Genomic DNA, 25,997 nt, shown 5'->3' on the forward strand with positions numbered 1-25,997 from the left:
CGCTGCTCAGCCCTGCCCGACATTAGGATCCCTGGGCAACTGACTGAAACCCTCCAATGCCTGGGCCAGTGCCAGCCTCCATAATCCGAATCTGCACTTGCTGAATGTGCTGTCCTCAGTGTTTAGGGGTTTAAAACATTTTTTAGCATTTCATTTCAAATTTATAGGAAAGTTGGAAGAATGACCCGTCGTATACCCATATACCCATAAACCCGTTGCCCTCCTTTACTGATTATTTACATGTTGACCCATCTGCTTTATGGTTCTCTAGATAGATAGATAGATAGATAGATAGATAGACAGACAGACAGATAGAAATAGATATTGCCGTATTTCTGAACCATTTAAAATTGTTGGAAACACGGTGCCCCTGTGGTCCTAAACATGGTTCCTAAGAACAGCTCTTACCTACCCACAGCGCAAGTTATCAAATCAGGAAGTTGAACACTGATACAGTAGTGCTATTATTTAATCTGCATCTACATTCAACTTCCAAAGGTCCAAACTGGCATCGGAGCCTGGTGAAAGCTCCCCTGACAATTAGAAGATGCGGGCGGTTCTGGGAAGCCTGATCAGGGTGAGACGCCCCCAGCCCACTGGGCACTGAGGCCACAACCTCAGCTGAGGCCCCCTCCTCCCTATCTCTTTTTCTCTCCCCTCCCCCCACCGCAGGTGGCTATAGCTGAGGCTAAGGTGGTGGCAGATAAAAGGCATTAACCCCTTCTCTGCAAGCTGGAGGCAGACCTTGGTCCCTGGCTGCCAGGGAAGAAGCGGCTGCCCAGCACCCGCTATAAATAACCCGGAGGAGGCCGACTGGGCGGCGGTGTCACGGCTGCCTGCCCTGGGGGTGGGGGCCAAGGGAGAATACCCCCATGCCCAGGGCCTGGCCTTGGCCTCGGTGCTGGGCCGGGGCGGGGGATGGAGGGGGGGCGCTACACGCTCTGGCCCGGGGGAGGGGCAGGCAGGGAGGGACGTCGGCGCTGAGAGGCGCGCTTCTGTCCCCAGCCGCGCGGGCATGGGGGCTCCCGCTGGGGCCCCGCGCGTCCTCCGCTCTCCACTCCCGCTCCTCTGTCTGCTCTGCCTCCTCCCTCGACTCCTCAGAGTAAGTGTGGGCAGTGCGGTCGGGTCTCCGAGTCCCGGCGCCGGGAGCTGGAGCTCCGCGCTGTCGTGACTGGGGGACGGGAGGGGGTCTCGGTGTTCCTTTCCTGGACCCAGTTTCCCTCAGCCCTCTTATGAGTGGGGTGGGGGAAGTCTCTGGGCCTTTGCTGGCAGGTTGGGGTTGGGGACCCCTGTGTGAGATCATGGGAGGGAGCTCTTCTGCCTGGACGAGGGGGCAGGTGAGGGAGAGATGAAACTCTAATAGCAGCTAGAACGGGACTGAGAGGCCGCATGGACGATGGGGGCTTCTGGCTGAACTAGCGTCGCGACATGACCCTCCTCACTTCCAGAAATTCGTTATCCCCCGTCCATTCTGTCCCCTCCCCCATGGATCCCTTCCATCTCTCCTTGCAGGAGCCTCAAATCCCTTTTTCTCCTCACCCCAGTTCTGGCCTTTCCCCTAAAAGCCCCCATCTCCTGTGGCCCTGTCCCCACCCTCCTCTTAGTGCCTGAAACCAGACAGTCCCCAGAACCAAATGAGCAATGGGACAGTGGAAGCGCTGGGAGGACCAACCTCACCAAGGGTCTCTCAAAGCTGTCGGTGGGTTTTGGCCAGCGTCAAGGTCTGCAGGTGGGACCTGGGGATAAGAGGATGGAGAGGGGCTATAAAGAAAGAGCTGAAGAAGTGGGGTTAGGCCAGGCGGGCGTGATTCCCAGAAACAGATTCTCAGATGCAGGAGGAATCACCCTTTAACCCCGTCCCCATTTTTCAGATAAGGAAATTGAGGCTCAGAGAAGACAGGCAACCTGTGCAAGGCCACACTTTTCATGAAAAGCCCTGACATTAAAATGGTTCAGAGTGCAGAGAGGGCCTCAGAGGCCACACACCGCGGGGGCCAGAGTCAGGCTGGAAGTCAGGAGGCCTAGTCCTGTCCAGGACTGCACCACAGACCAGCCGCAGGGACCACTTCCTGGGCCTCGACGTCCCTATGTACAGAGGACCATGGCGGACTTTCACTCAACACTCAACAGATAAGCAGTGAGCATCCACTGGCTGTGACAAAGTGGCTTTGCTGACAGACCTGATTCGAATCTCTGCTTTGCCGCTTCGTGTGTGACCTTGGACAGGTGACTCAAATTTTCGAGCCCCAGTTTCCTCCTGGGTAAAATGAGGATGAGATCAGTGTGGAATAGATGAGATGACACAAGTAGAGCTCTGAGCGCCATGCCTGGCACAGAGTGAGCACTCAGTAATGCAGCCATGGTTTTGTGCCAGCCACTAGAGGTGGAGCATGAAGACACCAGGGGCCCTGCCCGCCCAGGGGGTCTGGTCAGGTGGAGACGGATGGGCACCATGCTGAGATGTGCTCAGTGCCCCAATGGGCAGACGGCCTCTAGACCTGCGAGGTCCTTTAAATGACATCGCAGGCTGTATCTGGGGTGGGTGGAGGTGTGCGGTGGGTGGAGGTGTGCGGTGGGTTCACTACCACCCCCACTCTCTACAACTCCCCAAATCCTGGGCTTTGAGTTCTTTTTGCCCCCTCCTGCTGGTTCTTGAGATAGGTGACTTCTAAGACAGCCAGTGTTAGGGCCTCAGTTGCCTCACAGCCCGCCCATCTGGGGGAGGGCATGATGCCAGCTGCCCAAGCTGGTTACATGGAGAGGGTTCTGGTTGCTGCTCCAGAGCCAGGCCAGGTGGAGGGATCTTTGCGAGGGTCCCCTGGGTTCTGGGGGTGTCAGAACCAAAACCTCTCAGGCAACAGTCTGTGGTCCCCTTAGAGTCACCCAGGCCCTACCCCTGGCCCCCTGGAACACCTCAGCCTGATACTAGAGACTAATTACTCACCCAAAGTCACTCAGGATGTAACCAGCGAGAGGGGAACCTACCCGTGGTCTTCTGGCCCCAGAGCTCAGCTAGCTGGTCTGATTTGCAGTTGGGAACGTCCCAGCTGGTGGGTGAGTGGGGAGGAGCCTGGTCCAGCCTGGAGACCGGCCTTCCAGGGCGCCCTCTGAGCCCTTTGAGAGGCAGTGCTGTAATTGTGCAGCCTACCTGCTACACACGCACTGAGCTCTGCGCTTTACTAAAGTACCAGGAAAGTTAGACAGTCATTTACACAGCTAGAAAAGGAGATCGGGTGAGGCTAAGGAATATGGATGCTGGATTCCAAAGCCTGGATTCTAACCTTTTGAGCTACTTCCGTCCGGCTCTGTGAAGACCCCGGAATCTACCAGCCAGCCCATCTGGCTGGGTATAGCCCCTCAGACCTTTGGGGAGCACGACGCTTCCCCTCCCCAGGGTCTCAGGACAGCATTTCTGTGGCTTCTTGCCACAAGTGTCCTGATTTCTGTGGGAGTCATCTGTCCTGAGAAGTCCCCCAAGGGCCCAGGCTCCAGGAACCTGGACCCTTACTAACCTGCACAGCCCTCCCCAAGGCCAAGACCAGGGCCCTGTACACACACTCCCCGGGTCTGCAGCGCCAGGGTAGGAGGTGGCAGGTCTCAAGGGCCATTTGACAGGAGCTCATTCATCTAATGACTTCCCCAAAATTCAACTACTTTCTGAGTGTTTTGTAACCTGATCAGCTAAGTTTTCCTCTCTGCTTTTGCCATTTTGTTGATGTTTAAGTATTTTATTTTTAAAGCAATTTGTCTGAGGGCACTGCTTACTTAATTCTGTATTCCTGGTAAATCTCAAATTTGCAGCACTTTATGAATTAGGGAACTATTCTGTAGTCCTCTTAACTGTCATTTTCCACTTTATCTAATTTTCAACATTCTTAGGAATCCTCAGCCAGTGGGTCTGAAGTTACTTTATTCAAAATGAGAATTTTTTAAGATGTCACTTCGAATCTACCAGGGGGAAGGATCGATTATTCAATAAGCTTATTTTGTTTATTGCATTTAGCAGGTACATAGGGCTTACCATGTGCTCAGTGCTGTTCTCAGCACTGACATACATTACCTATTTTTAAAAAACTTTTATTTTAAGTGTGTTTTTCCAGGACCCATGAGCTCCAAGTCAAGTAGTTGTTTCAATCTAGTTGTGGAGGGCGCAGCCCACAGTGGCCCATGTGGGGATCGAACCGGCAACCTTGTTGTTAAGAGCACCGCGCTCTAACCAGCTGAGCTAACCGGCCGCCCCTACGTTATCTATTTTAAGCTTCACAACAACCCTAGGAGATAAAACCATCATTGTCCCCATTTTACAGATGAGGAAGCTGAGGCGAGGTCATGTGCCCAAGGTCAATCGGCTGGTAAGGGGCAGGGCCAGGATCCAAACCAGGTTGCCTGACTCCAGATTCCCTTGCCTTAACAAAAATGTATTTTAATGTGATTTAATTCTAATGTCAAGTTACTTTTAGGACACTCAGATGCCAAAACAACTCAGAAAAGGGTGACTTCTAGGCAAACTGGACATTAGATGAATTGTTATTAAAATTATTAAGGAGATACTTTAAGGCCTAACTGTCCCATTATAGAGCTTCCTACTGGCCAGCTCCCTCTCCCTTTATTGGGCCAAAGTATTCCCTCCTCCCTCCCCCTGCTCTTTCCTCCCCTCCCCCCCCCCAGACACCTGTGTGCAGGGCCCAGGGCTTGGCATAGGTAAGGGGAGAGGGACAGAGGAGAGAGAGGGAGCCACAGGACGTCAGAGATGACAGAACACATAATGGGAGGTCTGGACGTTTCTCCAGGCGAGTTGGAGGCTGAATTAGGACTAGAAGGGAGAGTGAGTCATCTTAGGAAAAGGGACCCCGAGAACAGAGGCTCGTGATGTAATACAGAATTGTACAACCGAAACCTATGTAACTTTACTAACACTTGTCACCCCAATAAACTTTAATAAAAAAGAACAGAGGCTCAGGGATGGGAGAGCCTGCTAGAAGCTGCCGAGGGAACTTGGGGTCCTCGAAGTCTAGCACCTGATAAGTTTACAACCGAGTAGCTAAGATTTCTCCTTCCAGGAAGCCTGCCCAGATGCTCCGGAAATATTACCTGCTTCCTTCATGTGATTTTCAGTCCCTTGCCCTCTGCCTCAGGCAGCCTCGGCTTCCTGAGTGCTGCCCATGGCCTCCATCTATCTGCTCTGGGCCCAGACTCACTGCTCCTCCCCACGCGCCTCCCCTTCTCTCCTCCTCCTCGTCTTCCCACCCTCCCCTCACTGCCCCTTTCCATACCCCTTCTCTCCTCCCCATGTCCCGCTCTCCATCTTCCCTTCTCCTTCTCTCCCCTCCTCCTCTCACCCCATCTCCTCCTCCACACTCAATGAAACCACTAAAATGAAAGGAAACCTGGGGAGGAGCCCTGTCCCTCCAGAGGAGCCCTCTGTGACCTTGGACAGAGAGGGAGGAGGCAGGGAGCGGCTGACTCCACTCCCCTCTGGTTACTGGCAGCCTGGCTTCTGGACCTATGGTCCCGTAAATCTCCTAGGCTTAGACCAGGGGCTAAATTTAGATGAAGCTTTGTCACCAGGCCAGGAGGGAGCATTAGGCTGGGCCAGACCCCCTGGCTCCAGGGAGGTGGCACCTTTGGGGCCTGCCTGGTCCTTGGAGCACGGGTTCTGCCTGGACAAGACCTAAGGTGGAGGAAGAGCAGCTGGTGTCTTGGCTCTGACCTGCTGCCCTCCTCCCCCTGCCAGGGCCTCTCCCTCACCCTCGTCTAAGGTAAGGGCTTCCACTTCCAGGCACACAGAGGCTGGAACCAGGATTAGGGCTAGCCTCGCAGTGAAAGTTCAGAGAGAAGGAAATCTGACAAGCAGGCAAAGCCTAGAACCCAAGCTCCCAGAATTGGGTGTGAGGGTACAGCTTTACCTGGCTGAGAGAATCATCATCTCATCTGTCCACCCATCCAGCCAGCCAGCCAACAAACATTTACTGAGCACCTGCTATGTGCCAGGTTCTGGACTGGGAGCTGGGGAGCTGGGATATGAACCAGACAGATGTGGGCCCTGAGTTCTGGTAGCCTATAGTCTCATGCGGCAGGGGCGAGGGGTGGGAGCAGCTCTCTGCCCCTGGGACAGCCCAAAGTTGATCAGTACAGAAGCCCAAGCTCCCCATAATGCGGTCTGAACCCCCCATCTCTGAGCTCCCTAAGTGAACCTCCGAAAGTCCTTGACAAGGACTTTCACACGTGCCTTCTACGTGCCAGGCTCTTGACATACAGTAATTGAATGCACACCAAAACCCTATGGGTTTGTATTGTTCCCATTTTACAGATGAGGAGAACAAGGCTCAGAAAAGTTAAGTAACTTGGCCAAGGCCACAGAGCTAAGAAGCAGCATCCCCAGAGCTCTGAACACTGGGGTGCTTGCAGTCTTCCCGCCCTGAGAGCTCATCGCCCAGGTCTTGGGTGGAATTATCCACAGCTGTGCTTCTGCTCTCCCTGTCCCCTGGGGTGGTTTCCTAGGGCAGCGGCCTCCCCCTTTCCCTCCCCCTCCTCCCTGCCCTCCCGCCCCCTCCAGTGGCTCCACCCAAAATAGACACCTACAGGATATGTTGTGGGTTTAAACTGAGTCAAATCCACTCAACCAGCCCCTTGAAGAGAATGAAAATCTTTGTCTGTGCCAGCTTATTGGACCAGTGGGCAAGTTACCGGAGATGGAGCCAGATCTGGGAGTTATTCCCAAACCGCTTTTGATCTACTCACGTGTTCTGCCCAGTCCCTAACCACACGCATCAAAGCTGCGCACAGCGACCTGTGCCCAGTGCTTTGCTCAGCAAGGAGGCCCAGCCACAGCCTCAGACCACAGCGTCTCATGCAAGGACAGTCTCTTGATGCCTGAGTCCTAGGGAGGGTGCCCTGACCTCATCTTTGTGGGTTCAGGCCCCCCACCACCACCTCCAGCCCCAAGGTTGACATGAAATACCTGAGTGACAGGACCACACTGTGGCAGTTGAGGGCTTTGAGAGAAGGAACTTGCATCTAAAATACAAAGTCTGGTTGGCCTGAGGGTCGGCCATGGACATTGCACGCCTCTGGGTTGAGCATTGCCTCTGCTGTGACCTCAAGGGGCTGGCGTCAATCTCGGTCCCCCCGGGGGGCATTACTAGCTGCCTCTCCAACAAGGGGAAGGAGGATTGGGAAGGTGCTGATGAGTCAGGCTTGGGGCCCACACTCTCCCCAGAGTCAGCTGAGGGGGGGAGGCCTCATAATTCTTCTTGGAAGATTCTAGGGCCAGCCTCACCCCTGCCAGGTGGCTTGCTGGGCCAACAAAGCCTTTCTGATGCCCAAGTAGATGCTCCCAGCAAACCTTCCCCCTAACCCCCAGGATATGTGAATATCGTGTTTCCCCGATAATAAGACCTAACCGGAAAATAAGCTCTAGCATGATTTTTCAGGATGACATCCCCTGAACATAAACCCTAATGCGTCTTTTGGAGCACACCTTAGCATAAGACCTGGTCTTACATGTGGGGAAACACGGTGGCAAGACCATGGCCCCAGTATCTATCTTGCGGGCCAAGAGGCAGGGCTCCTGGCTGATGGCTCAGGAAGCCCCTCACAGCACCCAGACTCAGACATACACACCCTGCATACGCACAACACACACACACACACGACACCCAGACACATACCCACACACACTATGCACCCTACATACCATGAGTGACACACACGACCACACGTTACACAGACATAATATATAACACACACATAGACACACAGACACACACACACGGCCCAGCTCCCCAGCTCCGCCCGCACCCTGCATTGTGGGTGAGATTCAGCAGATCCCAAAAGCAGTGAGTGCCTGTAAGTGCTGTCCATGCCACCCTAGGCTCTGGGGTGGGACAGGAGACATTGCTCTCCTGTCTGACCAGGTGGGGTCCTAATCAGGAGCTCCAGGCCCGCGTGGCAAGGCTGAGCATGTGTCCTCCGGCCCCAGCGCAGGACATGGACTGAGCCCATGATGGGGAACGTGATGTTTGGGGGCTATCAGACCCTGGCCCTGGGGACATTCTGGAGCAAACATGGACCCAGCTGCCAGGGAGGGGACATTTGCCAGGCAGAGGAAAGGACAGGGCTGCTCACTGGGAAGGCAGTGGTTCTGGCATCCTAGAATCAGGAATGTCACCGTTGGGCAGGGCACAAAAATCCCGTATACGCACGCATGTGCACACACACACATGCACACACAATTTATGCACACACACTGGCCACAGAGAAGGAAAAAATGGTGGTCTTGGGAGGAACGTGGGCAAGGGTTAGAATTTGAGAGTGCATTGCTCTCTAATCTCACACCATACATTTCCCAGCCTCTTAGCCTTTGCACATGCTGTGCTCTACCTAGGCTGCCCTTCCTGGCACCCCCTTTATCAGCTAGGCAAACTCCTACTCAGCCTTCAAAGCCCACATCAGCATGACCTCCTCCATGACACTACCCATTCCTCCTCAGCAAACTGTACACAACTGTTAACAAGTAACACACCCATCCTTCCCACCGGAAGATGGTCCCCTCAAGGGCAGAGATAAACACATCACTTTATCTGCCTGAGTATACCCACTGGGTCCCCCAGCCACAGTAGGCATTCTACAAATATTTATTGGGTGAAAGAACTGCTGGTGGACCCTGACCTGGCTTTGCTGATAGAAGGACACGGGATCCACCCATCGTAGGGGTGCATCCCCTAGAGGCCGAGGGATAGGTTGAGCAAAGTCCTGCCTCAGAGGTCAGGCCGCACCAGGCCACTCCTGAGGCCCTCACAGGGTTCCAGGCCTGGTCAGGCTGCCATTGCGCTGCATGGCCTGGGGCATTTCCCGCCTCAGTTTCCCCCTCTGTACAATAGAGGTAAGAGAAGTAAGGGATGAGTGACAGAACAGGGCAGGGAGACAGACATGTGCTGTCAATGGGTAGCCAGGACCTGACCTCTGACCCTTGTCCCTCCTATTTCCTAGGCAGCCGAACCAAACCAGGTGTCCAGCGACCAGCCCCCGTGGGCACTGCTGGAACAGTACTGCTATACAATCACTACCCTCGCCAACCTCTCAGGTATGCAAGCCCTCTGCCAGCCCCCTGTGGCAGAGCCCAGGAGATGAGGGCGGGCCCCCAACCTGCGGGAGGAAGAGGTTTGCCTAGGCCAGCCATGCTCGGGCGGTAGTGGCCGGTGACTGGCTTTCAGGCCTGGCTCCTGGTTTTGTCTTCAGCTGGGCCCTTTCCCCGTTTGGAGCTCAGGCTCTTCCTGAGGATGATGGGTTTGACTGGGAATTGTCCTCCAGCTCCCAGTTCCCCGAGTCTACCAAAGGAAGCTGCCTGGGTTGCATTCAGAAGACGGAGGAGAGAACACCCCTTTGCTTTCAAACCCAGCACAAGGTGTAAAATACATTCTCCAGTTGCCATGGCTACAAGTGTCAACTCCTAGTAAGGACCTTCGGAGCAGCAGCCAGGCCCCTGATTTCTGACCCTTCGGGGTTCTCTGGGGGTGATTCAGAGTCAGGGTCAACCACTGCGGAGCTCAGAACAGCCCTGGGATCTCATGGGCTCCAGAGAGCTGTCCCGAGGGCCCCACCCAACGTCTGGGCCTTCTCAGGCAGCCTGAGAAGCTGGGGTAGGGGCGCGCCCCTGGGACCTGGAGCTGCCAGGGCTCAAGGAGACCAGGCTGCCGGTCGGCCCTGAGTCCCAGCACCAAATGCAGCCTGACATGGGCATTAAAAAGGAAAGCCTTGCTGCCAGCCCTCCTTACAAGGGGTCAAGAGCTCAGGTGTTGGGGTCAGACAGACCCAAGCCTGGAGCCTAGCACCTCCACCTGGCAGCTGTGTGACTCTGCACAAGTCACCTGAGCCCTCTGTATTAGTTTGCTAGGGCTGCCCTAAAATACCACAGACGGGGTGGTTTAAACGACAGAAATGTTTCCTCATGATTCTGGAGGCTCAAAGGCCGAGATCAAGGTGTCAGCAGAGCTGGTACCTTCTGAGGCCTCGTTCCTCGGCGTCTTCCCCTGCCCTTCTGTGCCTGTCTGTGTCCTAATCTCCTCTTCCTGAAAGGATAGGCGCAGTTTTGGATTAGGGCCCAATGACGTTATTTCAACTGAATTACCTGTCTCCAAGTAAGGTCCCACTGTGAGGTATTGGGGGTTAGGACCTCAACATATGTATTCTGAGAGACATGATTCAACCCATCACAACTCCTGAGCCTCAGTTTCCTCATTGTTAGAAACGAGTCTAAATCAACCTCAGAGTCTCTCTGACACGGTTGAATGAGAGACCCCGGAGACACCCAGCACGGGCCCTGTCAAGCAGCCTTCAGGCAGGAAATGGAGGCCCTGCCCTCCCCACACCACAGCAGGAGGGCTCCAAACTTCCCCTCACGGGAGCTGTCTGCTCTCCCAGGCAATGCTGGTTTATCAGCAGACCCACTGCCTTCTCCCTGCCCCCACCCCCGCTTCCCACCTATCAGTGGCACAGACCCTGCTTTCCCAGGACCCCTGGAGAACAGTAACCCATCCCCCTCCTCTCAGTCTAGTGGGGGGGGGGGGGCGGAATCCCAGCTTTTCCAAGCACAAGGCCTGTCCTGCTCAACTTGTAATATCATGCATCTGTTTACAATGGATACATTTTACACACACACACACACACACACACTCACACACACACACACACAGTTTGGAAAAAATATTTTTAAGAATCAAAGAAGACAATAATGTTCCTTATCCCACAACCCAGAAATTATTGTAATATTTATATCATCGAGAAGTTTATCAACCCATAGAGCCTCGTGTTTTCTCATTTTTGTTTTTATAAAACTGGGACGATCCCATGTCCACAGCTCCATCACCCGCTTTTTCCTCGTACTATCACTCAGAGTGAACATTTGCCGTGTCGTTCAGTGTTCATCCACCACGTGAGGCTGCCTGCACAGCAGCGGCTGTGGGGACACAGCATCCTTCATTAACCGTTCCCCTGAGTGGGACGCGTGGGCTGTGAGGATGCCCTTGGACTTCAGGAATAGTTGCTCTGGACCCCACATGGCAGTGATACCCTTTTCCATGTCCACGGACTGAGAAAATGCATCACAACTAACATAAAGTTCAAAAACAAGTAAAAGCAAACAAGCTATTGTTTAGACGTGCACCCATGTGATAAAACTGAAAAAGCTAAGTGCCAGGAAATGGTAAATGCAATACTGAAGAGAATATTCCCTGGGGGGGAAGAGTGGACAGAAAGATACGTAAGAGATTGGTAATGACCTAGTGTCAGATTAGGTGATATTAATAGAATCGTTATATTTACTGCTACACACAAACTTCCATGAAAGAAAAGATGAAAATAAAGTTAGGCCGTACAGGCTATTGATGACAAGCAGTCATGAATCAAAGGCCATGATCGATCCAACTATGTATCTCTGAGGCCCAAATAAAGGAAAATAGACATAACCACAGGTTTCAAGCAGGTTTTAAATGGATTATTTCTGTTTTACTCATCTCAGAGGCATCTAATAGGGCATACATGATAAGGCATAGTATTTATTTAGTCCATATAAGGGTCCAGTGGATTCAGGTATCCCTTGAAATAACTCCCCAGTACACACACACACACACACACACACACACACACACACGCACACGCACACGCACAAGGGCTGGTCAAATGGGAGGAGAGCCTTGGCCCTGGAGACAGGCACTTCCTCTTTCAGTAGTGACTCTGAGCACAGGCTTGGAATATTCTGATGGGTTCTGGGGCCTGTTAGTGAACACAACCAGCCCTGCCGTCGGGGAGTCACAGGCTGGTAGAGGAGACAGTAGAAAAACCAACAGCCTTGGTGTGACATAGACTAGCTCCTAGCAGATAGAGGCACCTAGCAGAAGGAGGCATCTAGCAAAAGGAGGGCCACCCAAGCCAGACAAGACAAGGAGGTGAGAGCTAAGCTGGCCATTGGGAGGACAAGTGGGCATCGGCTAGGCCAAGTGGAGCACAGAGAGGTAAGGGCATCCCTGGAAGAGGGAACAGCACGTGCCATGGTGCAGAGTATAGAGTGATTCCAGGGAATGACAAGTTTTTCCAAAGGGCATCTCAAGTGAGCAGGAGGGAGCGGATAGGAGATGGATGATCATGAAGAATCCTCTTTGCAGTGATAAGAGCTGGGCTGCATCCTGAGGGTCGGGGGAGTCACTCTGGTGAGGAGGAGTGACCTTGGGTCTGTGGGTCTGTCCTCAGGCCCCAACTGGCCAGTCAAGATGCGGAATGGCTCTTGGCTCTGCCACTGAAATGGTCCCTTCCCAGAGGAACCTTTAGTACATGTGCTTTCCCAGTGAAAGAGCAATCCAGGTCACTCAGGCCAACCTACCATTCTGCAGAGAGCTGCATGTGAGACAAGAAGTCCTGGCTTCTGGTCATTGGGCACTCGCCACCCTGTGAGATAGCTGCTCCCATGCGTGGTGGCTCTGGTGATGGACAAATCAGTAACTTAGCTTGACGTCTCCCTTTCCCTCTGTGCTGTGATCGGTGTGTGGTGGGACCTCGTCTGTGCATGAAGGAGACAATTTCCTAGTGAAGACATGGGCTGACCCTGCCAGCCACACACTAGCTTATGTATGACCCTGTGGGGCAGAGCTCAGTCTGGAACTGGGAGCAGCACTTGGCCTAGGATGGGGGTTGGGACTCAGGTCTGAGGCTGGGGCTGGGACTCAACCTCTCCTTCTCCGCTCCTGGCACTGGAAGTTATGGTCACCAAGGGACCTTTGCCTCCGCAGCTACCCAGAGCTGAGCCAAGGGCTCTAGCTGTCTATTTGGGAGGCAGAGGACAGACCTGGCTGGCTGGCCTGCACTTGTCACTACCAGTCAGCCAGCCCCGGGGAGACGACAGAGCTGAGCTCTGGTCTCAGGGGTCGGGCTCTCCGGCTCTGCCTGGACAGTCCCAGCAGCATTAATACGGAGGCTGGGGAGACCGAGCACACAAAGGCAGCCCACCTGCCCCCTCCCCACTGCCTGCTCAGGGCGTAGTGCTGGCCTCTGTAGGGTGGGTTCAGCCTTCTCTGGCAGCTTTGTTCCCAGTGGAGGCTGGCGGGTGGGGGGGGTGGTTTGACCAGTTCCGCCTCAGAGAACATTTCACTGATGGAGAAAGAGCCCCAGAAGAGAGGGTAAGAACTGAGGTCACATGCAGGGAGAGTAGAAACAGGCAGGACCAGAACCCAGCCTGAGTTGGGGCATATGACACCCCATGCCCTGTCTCCTGAACCCACATGCCCCACTCAGCCGGCATGAGCAGCGGTCCAGACCCACACTGGGCCCTCAGAATGGAGCAGCTAGTCCTGACCCTGCTCAGGCAAATTCCGTATCTCACACATGTGCAGAAACCAGCTTTGGGTGGCCCTGCCCAAGCCAGGAGGAAGAGAGACTTTATTCTCTCAGGAGCCCAGGCCAGTAAGACCCAGGTGTTTGAAGTCCTCCAGATAACTTAAAACAACTTCTCCCATGGACTCCGACACCCACCAACTCCTGTCTCCAGGACCTCCACACTAGGCTGGCTCCCCTCCGAATCCCTTTCCTTCCCAGCCCCCACAGCCCGCTCCAGGTCTTCACCCATTCAGGCCACTTATCTCACTAGACCTTTCCGTAGCCTGCATGTTTCCCCCGAAGGCCCTCCAATCCACGTCCTGCCGGGAGACCGCAAGGGGCTTCTCTCCAGCGCAGATCTGCACGTGGACTCTCTGCCCCTCCCCCACCCCACCCCTGCTGCCCGCCTCCCGTGTCCTCGCTCAGGTGCAAGAAACTCAGGCGATGAGCCGCCCAATTGTGGCTCCCTATTCGGGAGGCTACAGTGGATTCTTCCGGCGGGTGGGCGGCCGCGCTTTGCTGCCTCAGCGCCTGGGACCCTCGGAAGGGGCATTCCGCCACCCCAGGTCCGCGCTGCTCATCCCCGCCGCCTTGCTCTGGACCATCCCCGGGCCTAAGAAGGCCGGCCCCGCCCTCTGACGCCGCCATTGGCCGTGACCGAGCGGGTGGGCCCGCCACTCGGTGCGCTCTGCAGGCAGCTCTTCTCCTCTAAGGTCGGGACTTGGCTGCTCCCGGCTACCCGGCGCCGCGCAGGCAGGCTGTCCGGCCGGTCGGGGCTGCGCAGGCGGGCGCCAAGCCCTGTCGCGCCTTCGGCGCTCACTCTCGCGCCCGGTCCCCAGTAGCCGCGCCGGGCGCGCACTCACTCTCCCTCTCAGCGCGCGGCTGCGGGGCGCGATGGACGTGGCACTGCTCCACAGCCTGCTGGAAGCCAACTGCAGCCTGGCGCTGGCCGAAGAGCTGTTCTGGGACGGCTGGGCGCTACCCCCGGACCCCGAGGGTAGGCGGGGGGCGAGCGGACCCAGCCGGCGCGGGCTCCTTCCCTGGCACGCTGGGTGCGCCCAGGGCCCCGCGCTCTGAGCGCCTTGTGCCCTGCGTCCCCGGCAACCCCTCTGAGCCCCGCTCCGTTTTCTCCCGTTGCCAGGTCCCTTCTCCTACTGCAACACGACCTTGGACCAGATCGGGACGTGTTGGCCCCGGAGCGCGGCCGGAGCCTTAGTGGAGAGGCCGTGCCCCGAGTACTTCAACGGCATCAAGTACAACACCACGCGTGAGTGCCCCGGACCTCTGCGCCCGCCTCCCAGGAGGGCGGGTTAGGGAGTGGGGAGGGCTCCGGACCCGCGTCGTGGACGTGCTGAGGGCCGTGGCACCGTCAGACCGCTGGCGTTAAGGGCTCCTTCTAATGTTGGGGGCGCTCCCGCTGCCCCTTCCCCGCTGTAGCTCCAGACCTCAGTAAGACAGTGATTTGCCCACGACTCCCGTGATCGGTGCGGTGAGAACCCAGAAACGGAAGAAGGAAATACTTCCTCCCTTTTGTGGGCAAACCTCTCTTCCATATTATAGACTCTGGGTGTCCGAAGTTCCTCCATTAGGGCTTCTCTTTGTTTAGCCATTACCCCCCCCCAGGGGGGCCGGGGACGCTTATGACGCTTATGCAACCCCCAGGGTGAACGCGATGATCAGACTCTTTACTACCAGAGAGAAGGGGGGCAGGAGGCAGGAAAGATGGGGTAAGAGCTTTTGTTGAAGAAGCATGTAGTGCGTAGGGCGTCTGGGACAGAGTGTGGGGTGTTCCCTCTTTCTACCCCGATGTCTCCAGGCTGGCCCTCTGGGCTGTGAGTCAGGAGCCTTACTCCAGCACCCCAGGCAATCCAGGTGTCTGAATCAGGACCACCCCCCACCCCCCCCACACACACAATGGCCTGTGCCCTCCTTCCTCCTGGAAAACCACTGGCTAGCTTGACACTGGGGAAGATGGCAGCAGAGGGTGCAGGAGTCACCTCGCATTTAGGGGGGAGTGTCTTATGTGGCCACAGGGCAGTAATCACGGACCCACCCTGACACGTCACCCACATCGCCAGCCCCGCCCCACCAGCAGAGCCTCCTGAGAGGGAGTGGGCTTTCTGAAGCCCCTCATCCTGGAAACATCGCAGCAAACTCTCTCTGAATGTCTGTCTCAACACTGTCACAGCTCCCCTATGCCCTTGCTTGCCCTCCTTCCGTCCTCCCCCCACCCACACTCAGCTGTCCAGGCCCTCAGAACCTGAGGCCGCACCTAGAGAGACGGTAAGACAGCAGTGGCTGCATCCAGTGCTGACCAGCATTTCCCTGTGCACCGGTGGAGGGCTCTGGTGGGCCTGGGGGGCAGGTGTGGGCCTAATGGGAGGGGGTGTTGGAGGTAGTGAGGCCACACAGGAAGATTTCGGCATCATCTGAGGACCTCCTTCCTATTGTGATCAAAACAGACCTCCCTGCTTGGAAGTGAGGCCCTGAGCTGGGAGGTACATGAGCCGAAGGAACAGCTTTCATGCTCCTTCCCAGTCCCGAGATTATAAAACTATTTTTAGGATCCTGTAAGCTGTACGGGGTGGGGCAGTGGAGCCAGGGTCCCTGATTCAGATGGGGCCCAGAGACTAAGGGCTACGTGAGGTGATGCCTGTTGACCAGAGGGAGCTCTGCCTGGCCTGTCCTGTCTTCTCCCCAACCAGCCTAAAGTTCCCTGAGGGCAGGACCTGGGCCTCTTCTTCATGGCAGAGCTGAACACAGTATTTATTCAATGAATTTATTAAATGCCTACTATGTGCCAGCCACTGCCTTGGCATCGAGGCCCTCGTTCACAACTGCAACACAGCAGGAATTCAGAGTGAGCACGAGGGGGCTGTGGGAGGGGGAGAGGAGGGCGGGGAGGCGGGGAAGCCTTCCCAAGGAGGCACCTCGCACACCAAACCATGCATCTCATCAGATGAGAAGCTGAGGAGAGGTCAGGGCACCACCGAGGCTAGCAAATGTAGTGCCAGTTAGCCCCTGGGATCTGATGAACAGTTTTCTTCGTTTGGACCCAAGTGCTGCCCGCTCTATAAGTGCTGGGGACCAGAAGGAGCACAGAGGACAGGGAACGGGGCCATTAACCAGTGCCGCCAGCTAATGGCGACGGATACGCAGTGACTGAGTTTCCTCCTCCTCCGCCTCTGAGCTGCGGCTTCCTCTTGCTACGCTTGCCTTTTCAGTGGATCCTTCCTTTCCAAAGGACACAGGCAGGGAAACAGCTCCTATGAGAAGCCTGGGGGAAGAGGAAGAAGGGTCCTGCCTCCTCTTCCTGCCCAACTTTGTGAAGCTGCAGCCAAATCCCCGGAAGCCTCATCCTCTAAAGAGTGGGCATTGCCCGGGTGGGTTAGCAGCTTAGGCATTTGTCCCCACGAACTTTGGAGTGTAGAGAATCTGCCACAAAGCTACCATGCACAGGTCATTCTCCATGTGTCGGCTACCACTGAGAGAGTTCTGCATACATCATCCCACTCATCCCCACTTCCCGAGGACCCCTGAGAGATGTACTGCTTTTATGCCCATGTTGCAGGTGAGAAAACTGAGGCCCAGAGACATGAAGTAATTTTTTTAAGGTTGTGATCAGCTACTGTTTACCGGCACAGGCAGGAAAAAAAAATCCACAGCCCTCATTCTTCACCGTGGGCCGTACTACCTGCACGAGAGACAATTTGTCAGGAGAGCTGAGAGAGACAGAAAAAGACTCCTCTCTCCACCGTGGAGGGCCAGGGAGGGCTTAGATCTCTGGGCTGGACATCTGGGGACAGGTAGGAGTGCAGCAGTGGAAGTATGATAGGTATTGTGGAGGAGCTGGACCGTGCTTTGTGCCTCGGGACTGCTGAGTGTTGCTTGGAGCACAGTTGTGGGAGACAGCCAGGGCGTGGACCTGGTCAGACGGGGAGGGCACGGCACAAGTGGGTGCGGGGAGTCAGGGAGCCTGGGGGAGCAGGTGAGCAGAGGAGCTCGGCTCTGGGCACAGTCTCTGGAGGCAAGAGGAGGCTTTAGGAGGCTACTGCAGCTGGTCCAGGTGGAGGGGAAGCTGCAGGCGCAGGGGAGGGATGGATGGGAGACCTTGGGCATTTGTAATTGATAAGACTGGGGTAGGGTGGGGTGGGGTGGGGAGGGGGTTAGGCAGGACTGACACCAAGTGTATGGGAAAACAACGAGCACAGGTGGGGAAGTGTTGATTCTGGGAAGTGTTGAGTGGAGATGTGTAGAACGCAGCTGGCTGCATGGGGGAAAGCCCAGGAGAACGCTGAGGGCCGGAGACAAGGCATCCGGGAGCTCTCGAGTGTGTGGTTAGCTAACAGCTACAGGTAGCAAATTTGGGAGGCCAGGTGAGAGCCTGGATGATTCTCAACCCAGAGACTATTTCCAAAAGCAGCAATGACCAAAGGAAAGGAAGGGACTTGCCCATGGTCACATATGCTAGTCTGTGGCAGAACCGAGTTAAGGTCCATGTGTCCCAGGCCCCTCCAGGGTTCTCCTTGCCACCCATGCTGCCATTTCAGTGGACCAGGGTCCAAGTGTCTGTACTATTTGTTTGACCTGTGTTAACTCATTAATCCTTATACTCGCCCAATGACAGAGACATAGTACTAGGTTGGTGCAAAAGTAATTGCGGTTTTTGCAATTAGTTTTTAAAATTTTAAACTGCTATTACTTTTGCACCAACCTAATATTATATTCCTATTATACATGCAGAAACTGAGACACAGAGAAGTTAAGTGGCTTTCCCAAAGTCACACAGCTTGTAACAGAACAAGGATTCTAACCCAGGCTCTGCTGCCTCTCAGAAAGTAACTGTGCTGGGTTGAACAAAGAAGCAATTTGTTGAAAGGACATTGGGGAACTTGTGGATTCACTGGGTAGGCTAGAGAACCAGATTTGGGGCCTCCAGCTAAGAACTCAGGGCACAGCCGGCCTAGTGAGGGAACCCCCACTTTTCCAGAGTGGGCCCTGACAACGCTACCAGACCTGGCCACCAGATGGTCATAGCCCTGCTGGCACCACTGCCCTGGGTGTCTTAAGTTTCCTGCAGTGGCCCCCGGGAGGCTTTCTCCCCATCTCCATTTTGTGGGCCCCCAGCTCACTAATTCCATCAGGCAGGTACATCTAATGGGGTGAGGGGAATGTGTGTAGCTCTAGGTCACACACTCCAGCTCTGGCTACGAGGGAGCCTGGAAGGTGAGGCCCTGGCATTTCAGCTTAATGGCAGATGGTGGCTTCTGTCTCCCCCTGGCCCCCAGGTTTCCCCAAGCCCATATGGGAAGCAGGTACAAATCCTGGGCCACCCAGAACTATCCTAATGTCCATACACAGTCTAACCGGGGCAAGACCCATCCCCTTCCTGGGCCTCAGATTCCCGGTCTGCAGGGAGCTGGGAAGTGGATGAGCCCAGCAGTGGTGTGAGCAGACAGACCCCTTCCGTTTTCCTCCCACCTCCCACCCTTCTACTCCGACTCTGCTGAGCCTATCTCTGTGTGTTTGTGTTTCTGTGTGTCTCCCTGCCTCTGTCTCTGTTCCTCTCCGTGTGTGTTTGGTTCTGGCTCTGTCTCTAGGCACACTTTCTCTCGGTCTTTTTGTATGTGTATGTCTTTCTCTCTCTTTTCTCTGTCTGTGCTGCTCTTCCCCTCCCTCCCTCCCTCCATCTTCCCTCTCCAGCTCTCTTCCTGTCTGTCTCTCCCTCTTCCATCTGACCTACTCTGGCACCTCTTCTTGCCTGTCCCTTGTGGTCCTGACAGCTGCAAAAGAAGCTGCGGCCTCCTCCTGGACCAGGTCCGTTTTCCTCCTGCAGAATCGCTAAGCCCAGTCTGGCTCATCCTCGGTCTCCTTGCTCTCAGGCTCCCACCATGTCCTGTTGGGAACAGCTGGTCCCATCTGTATTGAGGCATCTTCCAGGACAGGGGAAGAAGGGGCATCTTACCTAACCCGACTCTGTGGAGAGGACGGGGTTCTCACTTCCCAGAACCCCATTCTAGAGATGGGTTGAGGCATGGGTGGTGTTACAATGGAAGTACATAAGCTCAGCAGAGGGGTCTTCCCATTGGGTCTGCCTGCTTGTGCAAGAAGATCCTCTTCAGCCCTGAGGGCACAGGGCTGACAGGAGAGGCTGAGCCCTGCTTCAGGGAGCCCTCGGCTGCTAAAATCAACAGTCAGGGATTGGAAAGAGGGGCTTGGTGGGCACTGGAGCATTCCTGGAAGGCTTCCCAGAGAGGGTGGGCGTGGGCCTCGAAGCAGTGGGGACGTCACATTGGTCCAGGACAGGCCTAGTGCAGGGGTGGAGCCTCAGGGTGGGTCCCTCTGGGTTGAGGAAGTAGAAGCTGTGAATCTGGAAACTCAGGTGTGCGTTCTCAGTGACAACTGATCACACCCTGACCCCTGAGGCCCAAGGGCCAGACGTTACGCTGGGTGTGAGGACTGTTTCCATGCTTGGAGAGAGGGAAAGTGGGACATGCATGGCTGTCACTGGGGCTTTGGCAAAGGCAAGGAGGAAGGGACAGAGAGCAGAAATGGATGCCCCTCTGGGCAGCCAGTCACCTAGACTGTCCCAGCTGCAGGGCCTTCTGAGATGAGTCCAGCCCTCCCCTGCTACTTAGGGGTGGGGATACCCAGAGAGGGAAAGACACTTGTCCCGAGACAAACCCTTGCTCCCCACCCCCCGAAAGCCCCATGTCAAAGGGAGGACATAGGAGTCTGCCAGCCAGAGATGTCTTTACTCCACGTTACTTCATAGAAACTGTGGCTGAGAGCCAGTTCTAATTCCGGCAGGCCACTGGCCGCCTGTCTCCCCCTTGGGCAGGTTTCTCTCCTCTTTGGGACTCAGTTTGTCTGTACGAGGTGGGGGGTGAGTCCTTGTGGCCACTGTCCCCTCACATTCCTCCGTGCCACAGCAGCCTGTGCCTCTGAGGTCCCCGGTAGCCTTCTCCCCCATCCTCCCTCGGCAGGCCGGCGTCATGGCGACGAGCCCATTGAGCGTTGCTATGGATTACTGGAAGGAGGCATCCCTGTGCAGTTGAGGCTGGAACGGGGGTAGGAACCTCCTCCCACTTATGCCTCCCTAGGGAGGGCTGTGATCTCATACCATGAGCTGCATTCCAGTTACACCCCTTTCCTTTTTGTGGGCCCAGTGCGGTCTCCATTACACTGCTCTGTGTCTCCCTGACTCAGTTTCCCCACTGTCCGCTACAAATATGTCTGCCATGCCTGCTCAAAGATGGAAGGGCATCACGAGTGAAAAGTCCTTGGGAAATATGGTGCTGATGGTTTTTGGAAGTCCAGAATGGACACCCCAAGAGCAGTGTCCACACAACACCGAGGAATGGAATAGAAGTTCCCTATCCCTCATCCCAGATGTCACAAGTAGGTGGCCCTGGGGAGGCCCTTCCCAACCTGATGACCGGGTTGGTGATGACAGATTCCCAGGCTCTCGACCCAGCACCCCTTCTAGGTCAGATGGGCTCAGAGCTTAGGTGAGCGTCACCAGCTGTGCTCACCTGCACCCCCAGCAACGTGCTGTGATCAGATCAAGACAGGACATGTTCAAGGTGGGTCCCCGAGCTGGCTAGCCTCAGTTAGCAGCAGCAACAGCTAAGCAATGCAGGAGGCTGAACTCAGGGAGAGACACGTTGATTGTTTGGAAGCTCAAGGGAACTATGCTGTTGACGCCATGACTGCCACACTTCCCCAAATGGTCTCTTCACTGGAGGCAAAAAACAGTTAGCCGTGCCCACAGCATCACTGCCCAGTCCAGGTCATGGAGGCTGTTCCTGCAACAGGTAAGGACAGTGACCCAAGGTGAAGGTCAGAGAGTTCCCAGCACGGCCCCAAGCCAGACAGGAAGGAGATGGCTGGGTCTGGAGCAGTCCAGCTCCAGGAAAAGGCAGTAAGGGGATGAAGAGAGGAACATCTGGCCCCTCAGGCATTGTCTGGCCTGACATCCAGACACTAAGTGGCTAAGACGCTGCAGAAGCAGCACTGCTGACAGCCTCTTCTGGACACAGTGTAGCAGGGAGAGCATCTCTCAGAAAGCCTGACTCCAGGGTCTCCCGTGAGGAAACGTATCCCAGGGGAAAGATCTAGTTCTGCCCACTCATTGTTGGTGACCCCAGGCATGTCACTCTCCCTCGTTGGGCCCCTTCAGACCAAATGAGGGCGGTCACCTCCCCGTCTTAAATTCCCAAGGAGATGCCTGCTGACTCAGTTTCTAATGCACTTTTCTGGGGACAATCAAGGCTTCCTGGCCCAGCATCTGGAGGATGCTGACCATAGGCTCACGATTTTAGACTGACACCCCTCCCCCAGGTGGAGTTGGATTTCCATGTCAGCAGTTCTGGCTGGCGGTGGGGCTCAGCCAGCTGTGGCATGTGTGTGAGACCCGAGATGCCTCCTGCATGTGTGCCGTTTTGCATTTGCCATGTACCTTAGTGGAGCCTGGACTTCCACTCCGAGCCTCTCTTCCTCATTCAGAGTCCCCCAGTCACCTGGTACACCCTGAGCCCCTGTGTGCTCAGCTCTGTGTAGCCCTTTAGAAAGGACCAGAGGAGAGGGCCACCTAGGCCCTGTCCCCTTAGGCTACCTGGGAAAGCATGACCCCTTTACAGGGGTCAGTGAGAGAACAATCCTGACCCAGCTTGAACTAGGAGAGGTGAGCCGCTGAACCCTCAGGGGGCTGGAGCAGTCACAAAAGCATCTGGAGGATGTAGGGCTGAAGCTGGCTCTTGGAAAGGGACATGATTGGTGTGACCTTCTAGGGCTGAGTGCGGGGTGGAGAGGACGGCTGGGTCTTCGGAGCTCTCCAAGGTGGAGGCACTTACGCAGATGGTGGGAGTGGTTTTATTCTGCTATCCATGGTGCTGAAAGTGCCTCCACACTGTGACTTCCTTCCTTCAGTAAACAGGTATTTGCTTCTGGTCCTTCCCGCCTTCCTGTCAGCACCTGCCAGAAGCTTCCCACCCTCCCTTCTTGTCATTATCTTTCTAGGTAGTCAATGGCCATGCTGCTGCTCCTCCACCCATGCCCACTCACTGTGCCACTCACTACCCATGCCCAACCTGTCTCTTGCACTCTGTCCCCCATAACTACCACCCACACGGTCCTTCCTGGTCCCTCTCTCCTATGGCCTGTGTCCCATGCCTCGCCAGTTACAATATCAGAAGTGCCAACCTAGGGAACACTTGAAAGTGATGTTGGGATGTGTAGGGTTGTCGCAAGCGTTCCAGGTCGCCACCAGCATTTAGCAGATTGAGAAGGCCCACACTACAAATACTTGACCCACCTAAGATGGCAATGCCATCAATGAGAACCGATTTACATGACTTTTTCTGAGAGGTGAAACTCAGGCCATGAGGGGAGGGACTTAGCCAGCCAGAGACAAAACTACAGCTGGAATCGAGGCCCCCGTCCGCGCTCAGCTACGCTTCTGGACCACTCGGGCATGATTGCCTGAGCCAGGAACTCTTATCAAAGTATCAGCATTAGAAAGGGGGAGAGCCCGTTGCAATGGGGGCTTTCAACAGGCGAGGGCCACTCTGGGGGCACAGTCCTGGCACATTGCTTGGGGTGGGGTCCTGGCTCCCAGGCCAGAGAGACCTGGAAGAGAAGACCCTGCCTGCGTCACCCAGACTCTAATGCCCCTGGCAGGCCATGCTGCACACCATCAGCCTGGATCTTGGCAGGGGCATCTGTGTTTCTGTGTGAACAGGCACCCGCCTCCCTGCTCCATCCTGGTAATTCTGGCCTGGCTACCTGCTCTCATACTTTCCGTGCCCATCTTCCTGTGGTTTCGGAGGGAAACTCTTCCTGTCTTTCTCTATCCTGTTCAAGGCTGTGCCTGAGGGCTCCATGTCCTCATTAGCCAGCTGCCCTGAAGAGCTGGCACATCCGTCTTCCCGTCCCCTGGTACCCAGCCTCTGTAGCCAGAAGCTCATTCCAGGCATGGCCCAGCTCTCTGAGGGAAGCCCCCTCCCACCCTACAGCCCAGACCCTGCTTTCCAAGGTTTCGGCAGATCTGAGTGAATTCCATGCAGCCCACGTGTACTGGCTGGGTCACTCCTGAGGGAGATCCAGTGACTCCAGTGTGGTGTCTGCCTATGTGTGTGTCCCCAGGGAGCTCAATTTCAGTAGCCAAGGACAGGATCAAGACATGAAATCCACAGTGACTTATGGCAATTGCTTTAAAAGAGATTTCTGTTTTCCAAACTACAGACTGTAGCGCAACAGTGGATTCTGAAGTCAGTTCAGTGAGTCATGACCAGCATTTGTGTAAAACAGAAAAAGAATTCATTAGAACAGAATAGAAAGAAAATATTATAACCGTGGTCAAGATACATTTCGCTTTGTGAAACTGGATTCAGTAATGGGTATGGATGTGTGTGTGTGTGTGTCCTGGATTGTGATATGAAAGGGACGTGTTGCTGAAGTTCAAGGGCACTAGAGTGTGAAAGCTTATGTTTCAAGGATGGGACGACATAGAGGAGGCGTTTAGAAAAAAGAAGAGATTAGTTAATATCTCAGGTGTTGAGGCCTCCAGGAGGAGGTGGCATTTGAGATAGGGTTGAAAAGGTCGGTAGGAGTTTGTCCGTGGGCAGTGGGTGAGTCAGGAGGGTGTTTCAAGGGGGGTTCAGCAGAGAGCTGGTTATGGGCCCTGCCTGCTAGGGCCAATGTCACCTGCCATGTAGACTGGTAGAGATGGGTCTGGAAAGTTAAGCTGGTGCCTGAGTGTCCAAGGCCTTGAATATCCCACTAAGAAAGTTGGACTTTGTTCTCCAGGGCAATAAAAATCTGCTGATGGCTTTGAAGCAGAAACCAATGTGATCACCCTGACAGTCAGGGGAAAGGATAGAGAGAGTCAAGGGGGCAAGAGCAAAAGCAGGGAGGCAAGATAGGAGGCTGTTCCTCCAGTCCAAGCAAGCAGGCAGGATGATGGGTGGAGGGATGGCAGGAGCGGGGTGGACTCCAGGAAAAGACAGAGGAGTCAGAATCCACAGAACTTGGTACCTTGGTACCATAGGGGCCATGACATAAGGCACCAGAAATGTCTCAGATTTGACTGTCTCTATCCTGACCCCCTCCCATACACAATCCTGCCCTGTGGTCAGTACCACGACAAGATATCACCCTTGAGAAATGAATATTCTGAGGCCCTGTCCTCAGGGAGTCCCACACTGATCAGAAACCAGACTCCCTCCCTTGAACAACTCAGGCCAGGTCATGAGCAAGGGCTGGAATTGTGGGGCTCAGGCTGTCAGAACTGGGAGCGGGGAGGAGAGAGAGAGCGAGGGAGAGATCTGTGAGATGGGAGCAATCAAGGAGGCCTTCCTGGAGGAAGGGGCTAAGCACTGACCTTCAGGAAAGCTGAATTACATCTGTGAACACATCCCCAGAAGATACATTTTTCTGCCCTTTGACCACAGCCAGGATCAGGGTCTGTCTCATCTCCCATAGGCCTGTTGAAAGGGACTGTAAACCCCCACCAGGTTGGGGATTGTGGGGATTGTTCATTTCACAAAAGGACCCGCCCTCCCAAGAGACTGTTCGGTGGGTGCTTTTGGCTTCACCCCTTTAGTTCAGCAACATCACTGACCCCAATAATCACATCCTCTTAACACACAACCTTCCCACGGCGAAACAACTCCGAGGAAGGAGAAAGCCCAAGTGGGGAACTGGGGGCCCTGGGCAGGGGTGAGGAGCCCGTGTCCTCGTGCTGGAGTTGCAGTTGGCATCAGACCAGCATTGGCCTGGTTGGCTCACACAGGGGCCAGGGCGGCCTCGTGCTCACAGGCCTCAGAGGCAGGGAAAGGCCAGTAACAACCCGAAATTGGAAAAATCTATGTTCTCGGAGCACCAAATTAAAAAACAATTAAGCTAATCGAATCTCCCCCGTTGTTTCTGCTCTTCAGCAAGTGCTCCTTAATAATTCCATTGCTTTTAACTCACTGTCAGCTCAACGGAAGTGGTTTTTTGTTTTTTTGTTTTAAAGTAACTTAATTATTTCAGAGCTCACTATTTCCAAAAACAATCTAAGGTTCTCCCTCTAGCTCTGTGACACGGCTCTGTGCTATTTATTTCAATTAGCTTTATATTGTATATCTAACATAGGCCAAAAGAAAAATCTACAAACGACTGTTCATTAGCCAGAGAGCAGAACTCTGGTACAAATCACCCCCAAACAATGGATCCCTTAGCATTTATAGTCGAGTCGGGGAGGTAAGATTCCTACTAATCATGCCACTCAGAGCAGAGACCGGCAAAGGGCTGTGGGAGTTCTCAGGTGGGAGGGGGTCCTGTTGGTTGGAGGTTGAGAGTGGGCTGCCTGGAGGGGGTGGTTTAGGAGCGAGACCTTGATGGTCAAGCTAGGATTTACAGAAAGGTCAAGAAGCGCATTCTCTGGCCTTTGTACATGCCCCTTCGGTAAAACCTGCACTTTTGCACGTCAGACACTGCGGCTCTGAAATGTCTCTTCACACATCACATTCCAATGTTAGTATGGAGGCCAGATCTCAAACATTTAGAGACAACATCTGGTGGTCGTCCAGGCAGCTGCAGCTCAAGGTCGGCAGTACAGACCTGTTTCCCCAAAGGGCCCTCGTTCC

The 25,997-nt window shown here is 54.8% G+C and overlaps 1 protein-coding gene across 5 annotated transcripts in view; it reads left to right on the forward strand.

Moving 5' to 3' along the window:
* The first annotated feature begins 980 nt into the window (after window positions 1-980).
* CRHR2 (corticotropin releasing hormone receptor 2) overlaps window positions 981-25,997 on the forward strand; it is a 38,055-nt gene continuing 13,038 nt past the window's right edge. For 3 of the 5 annotated variants that reach the window (XM_033087961.1, XM_033087962.1, XM_033087963.1), the window contains exons 1-3: window positions 981-1,102; window positions 8,992-9,085; window positions 14,507-14,632. In XM_033087961.1, coding sequence (XP_032943852.1) covers window positions 1,016-1,102; window positions 8,992-9,085; window positions 14,507-14,632 — 307 coding nt within the window. In that variant the 5' untranslated portion in view covers window positions 981-1,015. Of the gene's footprint in view, window positions 1,103-8,991; window positions 9,086-14,011; window positions 14,363-14,506; window positions 14,633-25,997 lie in introns of those variants that run through there. The other 2 variants (XM_033087964.1, XM_033087965.1) reach the window with 1 other exon arrangement.

The sequence above is a fragment of the Rhinolophus ferrumequinum genome, chromosome 20 (genome assembly GCF_004115265.2).
Source record: "Rhinolophus ferrumequinum isolate MPI-CBG mRhiFer1 chromosome 20, mRhiFer1_v1.p, whole genome shotgun sequence".
Classification (NCBI taxonomy): Eukaryota; Metazoa; Chordata; class Mammalia; order Chiroptera; family Rhinolophidae; genus Rhinolophus; species Rhinolophus ferrumequinum.